Source organism: Eubalaena glacialis, chromosome 9 (assembly GCF_028564815.1).
Source record: "Eubalaena glacialis isolate mEubGla1 chromosome 9, mEubGla1.1.hap2.+ XY, whole genome shotgun sequence".
In the NCBI taxonomy this organism is placed as follows: domain Eukaryota; kingdom Metazoa; phylum Chordata; class Mammalia; order Artiodactyla; family Balaenidae; genus Eubalaena; species Eubalaena glacialis.
This window is the reverse complement of record NC_083724.1, coordinates 114,663,411-114,669,410: the sequence shown is the minus strand read 5'-3', so window position 1 is coordinate 114,669,410 and position 6,000 is coordinate 114,663,411. Positions and strand designations below refer to the sequence as shown.

At 54.2% G+C, this 6,000-nt stretch overlaps 1 protein-coding gene across 3 annotated transcripts in view; it reads left to right on the top strand.

The window, feature by feature from the left end:
* Positions 1 to 971: 971 nt before the first annotated feature.
* The window catches only part of ZNF395 (zinc finger protein 395), a 39,670-nt gene continuing 34,641 nt past the window's right edge, over positions 972 to 6,000 (top strand). The window contains exon 1 of one of the 3 annotated variants that reach the window (XM_061200737.1): positions 972 to 1,025. In XM_061200737.1, coding sequence (XP_061056720.1) covers positions 988 to 1,025 — 38 coding nt within the window. In that variant the 5' untranslated portion in view covers positions 972 to 987. Of the gene's footprint in view, positions 1,026 to 1,647; positions 1,720 to 1,775; positions 1,883 to 6,000 lie in introns of those variants that run through there. The other 2 variants (XM_061200739.1, XM_061200740.1) reach the window with 2 other exon arrangements.

Here is a 6,000-nt window from a genome sequence, read left to right as displayed (position 1 = left end):
AACAAGAACGTTTCCTTGAGGATGAGAATTAAAAGGTAGAACCAGTCTTTGGTGAATTATTCGATGGCAGAATTAGCCTATAGCAGGATTTCTCAACGATGTCACTATTGACAATTCAGACCAGGTAATTCTTTGTTGTATGGGGCTGTCCTCTGCATTGCCGGATGTTTAGCAGCATCGTTGGCCTATACCTATTAGATGCTAGGAGCACCACTACCCCAAGTTGTGACAATTAAAAATGTCTCCAGACATTGCCAAATGTCTCCTGGGGGCAAAATCACCCCCAGTTGAAAACTAATGTCCTATAGGAATTTTTTTTTTTTTTAGATTTTTTTCTTTTGTAACAAATGGTGGACGTGGGGGAAGGGAAATAATATCTAGTGTTTATTTGGTGTGAGCTAGGCACTATACCTATGTTTTTTATTTCATCTTACAGATAAAGAAACTGAGGTTCAGAGACATAAAAGAACCTGCTGAAGATCATAAAACTAGTTCAGCAGTAAAATCAGGATTGCAAACCAGGCTTGTCTGACTGCAAAGCCTTTAGTCCTTTCCTACACACTCCCCACTGCCTCTCTGCAGGAAAAACAGCATACCTCAAATTGAAGGTGAACTGACTGCAAACTCAACAAGTATGTCCAAAAATATTTTTAAACTTCTGGGGGGAGGGGATTTATTTCTTTTATCCATTAAACTTATTTGAATATGACTCTATATGCTCACACATATAGGTACTGGGGCTCCTCACTACCGTTGTGGCTCTGGTCTTATCTCTGAAAAACACAGAGCAACACAATGGATCAGCTTCAATTCTCCTTGTTACAAATTATACAAAAGCCAGAGCCTAACGGTGCCAAAAGCAACTGGTATTGTTTACATAAGGGCTGAAGGCTAATAGTTAACTTTCTCTCAAGTTAATTCCAGAAACAGCAAATAACGCCTCACTTTACAACTACAAACGAGTGAGACCGAGTAAAATGTCATAAAATGGAGAAGACAACATTAAAGCAAAGGAAGATGGAAAGGTTGGTTCCAGCGTTCCCTCCCTCTCGCCTTTCGCTCACGCTCGGCGGGTCGGGGCGGCGCGGCCTGGGTCTCGATCGCCCCCGCCAAGCGCCCGTCGGAGGCGCCCGGAGCCCGCTGGCGGCATTTCCCGCCTTGGGGCGAGCTCGGCCTCTCTCGGAGAAGCCTGTCCCAGAGCCCGGCCTGGAAAAACAACAGCAAGAAACTTTGGCTCGGTTGCCGGTTCAGTGAAAACAGGCTAAGACTCAAGTTTGGTTCGGGGCTGCAGCCGCCGGGTCCGATTTGGGGGTGGGGGCGGGGACTTCACCACTCGGTCAGGTTCAAGTGCGCATGTGCGCGAGGAGTCGCTCGGGCACTTATTGAGCGCCCACTGTCTACGAGCGGCCGGGGGTGTGTACGCCGGGCGCGCGCTGGGGGGGTGTTGGGGCGGGGGGCGCGGGTGCGCGTGGCCGGCGAGGCGCGCGCAGGCGGCGTGCGCGCGCGGAGCCGGGGGAGGGGGGCGGGGGGAGGGGGGCGGAGGGCGGGGGGGCGGCAACGGAGGGAGGGCGGCGAGGGGATGTGTCCCCCGCCTCGCCCCGGCGCTCGCTGGCTGGCGCGCGCCTCCGCTCCCTTCCCGGGCGGGGAATCCGGGCCGGGTTGTGGCCGCGGCCGCGTACGTGAGCGCAGTGTCCCGGAGAGGGAGGGCAGGCCGGCCAGGTGGGCGCGAACGGAGCCTCGGCGGGCGGGCGGGCGGCCGGAGCGGAGCCGGGCGGTGGGCCGCGCCGGGTGGGCGGGGGCCGCGGCAGCCGCAGCCCCGAGCCGAGCCGAGCTGTCCGAGCGGGAGCTGCCCGGCCCGCGCCACCGCTCGTGGCGGGGCGAGGTGAGCTGCGCGGGGACCTCGCGGCGCTGCAGCCCGGGGACGGGGGTGGCCCGGGAACTTCCCACGCTCCGCACGCCCGCGGGGGCCGGGCAGGCGACAGGAGGGCCAGGGAGGCGGGCGCCGCCGGGGCAGCGGCCGGTCGGGGCGCGGGGGCGCTGCGGCAGTGGCCGCGCCGGCCGGGAGAGGGTGGCCGCCCGCCCTCCCGTGCGCCGCCTTGTTTATCTCGCCCGCCGCCGGCGCTCGCCGAGGAATCCCCTCCCCAACTTTGAGCGCCGGCCGGGAGTCGCCTCTCCGCCGGAGGGTGACCTGCCCCCTCCCTGACCCTTTCCGGCCGGGCCGCCGGCCCAGTTCTCCCGGCGCCCCGCGCGTTCCTGCCCGCTCCGCCGGGCGGCCGGGCGGGCGAGTGCCGCGCTCCGGGACGCGCGGCGCGACACACCCTCCACCTCGGGGGCTGGCCCCCACCCTCCCGGTCCCCTTCTGCCCTTCTGTCCACCCCCGCTTCCTTCTGCGCGCCTTCACCCTGCCTCTCCTCGCCGGCGGCCCCTGACCCTTCTCAGCACTGGCACTGTGGGCATGTGGGGTGCCCGGGTGGGGGCCTGGACGGGGAGTTTGTCATGTGCAATTTCAAAGGCAGCATTTTCTTTCCTGCCTGGGAATTCAGGGCTCAGCGCCTTCACTTTGGGACGGACGCAGTAACCTAAAGAAGGCCAGCTGCCAGGCGGCGAGGGGGGTCCCGCTGCCCCCTTGATTGCAGGCAGCCTGGGCCAATGTTCGGTGGCTTTGGAGCGCTTCTCGCAGGCCGGCGTTCTCCTGATGCCAGGCGGCCAGGTGCAGGGGTTACCTACAGGCCACCGGTCCGTTCTTTACACCCCCTTTTCTGGAAAAGTGTATTTGGTGCATTTTGCCTGGAAGTGAGTGATCAACAGGTATTGAAGGTCTTTTTGACACCCTCCTAAGATGTTGTGTAAACAGAGGTTCTGGGTCTCAGGGAACTTGAAACACCAGGAAACATAGCAATTAAGTTCAACTCCACAGGTACCTCTGGGGGGCTGCTGCGTTCTCAGCACCATGCCAGGTTCTCTGGGAGATAAAAGACACTCAAGAAATCTAAAGCCTCAGAAAGCCTACTGACCAGGTAGAAGTGATTTGAGAGCTCAAGTTCAAATTAATGTGCGCAGACTGCGTAAGTGACTGCAAATGCTGGGGGACAGGGGGACTATCAAAGGCAAGGTCAGAGTTGGGGAATGGACTTAGAGTCCTAAGTTAGGAAATAAGTTATGCATGTGAAGGATAACCGGCAAAGGCCAAAGGCAAGGGAGAAAGAAGTAACGGATGTGAGAGGTCAGAAAGGGACTACGGAGTAGAAGAGGTTCAAACAGTTATCTTAGTGAGGAGAATGCAAAAGATACATGAGATGATTCCCTCCAGGGTTTATAACCTCGGGGGGCGGGGGGACAGAAAGACTAGAGCATGGGAAATAAGACCTCAAGATAGGGCACAATGACCTGGCAAACTGTGAGGTGTAGAATAGGTGCTGTTGGCGTTCAGAGAAGGAATAGGGTAGGAATCACCAGAACTGTATTTCTGGAGCGTGAGACCTTTGAGATGGGCCATGAGGTGCAAATGAACATGACTTTTCTTGAGAGACAAGGAGATGGCCTTGGCCAGACCGGGGGATGTTTCCTGAACAGTAGGAGATAAAGATAGAGACGAACAATGGTTGAGGTTGTGAACGTCCTAGAAAGCCAGACTGGGGGATTGCATTTTACCCTGTGTGTACTGGGGAGATAGTAAAGGTTTCTGAGCCAGAGACTGATGTAACGAAAGGGTATTTGGAAAGATTTTTAAAAGTAATGTTAGGAGACAAATCAGTAGGCTGTTACAGTTGTGGAGTGCCCAGGGCTTGGACTGGGATAACTGGAAATGGAAAACAGGGTGGATTTTAGAAGCATTACTGTTGAAATAATCTGTTGACAGGGGCAGGGTGAAGGAAGGAGATGAATGGAAATTAATTCTTTGTGGAAATTGATTACACGCCAGGGCCTTGGAGCTGCTGTAGTTGGTAACTTGAGAAATCGGAAATGTGTGTTTTGGAGAGAAGTAATTGACACTCAGGCTGCAGGGAAGTGTCTTGTGTTTGCCAAGACGTCGAAACATAGGTGTCCTGCTAGCAGCTGTGGCTCTGAGGTTGGTGGGAAACCAGGGTGTGTAGGGTGGAAAAGGCTGCCAAAGCCGGGGAGGGAAGGCACTCCGAGGAGTGTCTTCTTGGTCATGGGGTGGGGGGCAGTAGAGGATGCTGTTGAGGGGGACTGGGGGTCTGAGTTGGAAGGTTCTGTTCTGTCTTGCCATTCAGAAGATACCACCTGGTCCTGAACATGAATTTGGCAAAGTAACTCGGAGGAAATGAGGCTCCAAGGAGGATGGGCCACTTCTTCTGCTAACCAGGAGGGTGGGATTGGAGATTGGAGGGAAGTAGAATGGAATTCAATAAGCACATACATTGCTGGGCTTTGAAATACGTTGAATTTTGCTCTCCACTGAGACCTCCAGTCTAGTCCTGTTGTCCCCTTGTAGATGTGCATGGGGGAAGCAACAAGATGAGGGGGCAGCAAGATGATCTAAAAGAAGAAGGAGAAGATTGTGGGCCTAGAGATAGTGCCTTTCCCTGGGCCAGGTCCCTCCTAACCAGAGCCCTTGCCAGTTCTCAGGAAGCCAGCGACCAGCCCGCAGAGGGGAGCTGGGGCTTCTCCTGAGCTCTGAGTTCTGCTTTCCTGTTGCAAGGGTGACTTAGGGTGATTTGCTGAACAAATTCCCTAAGCCTCAACTTGCAGCATCCGAGGGCTGGTGAATTTGAAGGGTGATTGCAAAAAGTTGCAGAATGAGTGAGAATGTAATTGCAGTTACTTAGCCTCCCTGTTTCTCTGCAGGACCAGTGAACCAGCAGGGGAAGCTGACTCGTGTGGGGAGAGGTAGCCATCAGATAGTTTTTTCTTTTTAGGGAATATGTGACTGTCAAAAAAAAAAGCAAAGTTGCGTGGAGCACTGGTGGAGCTAATCTCGTTAGCAGTGTTTTCTACACTTTCGACCATGACCTACATTAGGAAATAAACTTTGTATCATGACCTAGTATACTCAATCATGTATGTAAAAATCTAATTTAAGTTCATGAGTACTACCTCTTTTGCTTGGTGCAATCTCCTCTGGTACTTTTATTTTCTATTCCATTATTTTTCATTTAAAAATGCTTATTGTTTCCCACTAAGTCGATGTAACCAGTCTGTAATGGATCATCACTCACAGTTGGGAAAACAGCTATAGAGCATTTTCATATCTAGGAAGTATTTAGTAAGCTGCGCCTGGGCAGAGCTACCCTTATTTGTGCTGGAGGTGGAAGGAAGCATGAGGAAGGGATTGAAAGTTTACAGGCTCCATGGAAAGATAGGATCCACCTGTGATTAAGGAGCAAGGCAAGATGACGAAATGCCAAGATGAAAAATAAGTAGCCATAGGGCTCAGGAGAAGGGGCCATGCTTGTTTGGCTTGGAGAAACTTGCCGGAATAGGGAAGGAAGTCTGGGATAAACCCTTTGGGGTGTCTCATGGTGCCGCACAGGTGGGGTGTGGATCACGGGCCACAGCTTGGAGTTAGGGGTGTACATAGTGTGCGGAAGAGTGAAGAACAGAGGTCCTTGTGAGAGGAGGGAGCAGTCAGGCTGGAAAGGTCGGTTAGGATCAAAGGGTAGTGGAAGGGTTGTAAACGGGAGGCCCGAAGACTGTGTTCAACCTTCAGATGAGTTGTCATTGGGACCACGCAAAGGTTTTCAAAAATTAGGAGCAATCCAGAAAACCTCTGGAGTTGGGACTCTGGTAAAGAGAGCAGGCAGGTCTGTGCAGCTGAGTGGCGGCTGCCCCCTGTGGGCGGGAGATGGCCCGGGGCTCCCAGCCGTCCCAGTTCCCATTCTCTCTGTTGCCTCAATCCAGTCGAAGTCAATTCTCTGCTCAGCCCTGCAGGCCTTTGGGTTTGTGACCTGAGTTTTCAAGAGACTCGAAGGCCAAGTAGGGACTTTGGGATCGCGTCCCTGGCTCTGGGTGGCCACCGCAGGGATTCGGGTAGGAGCG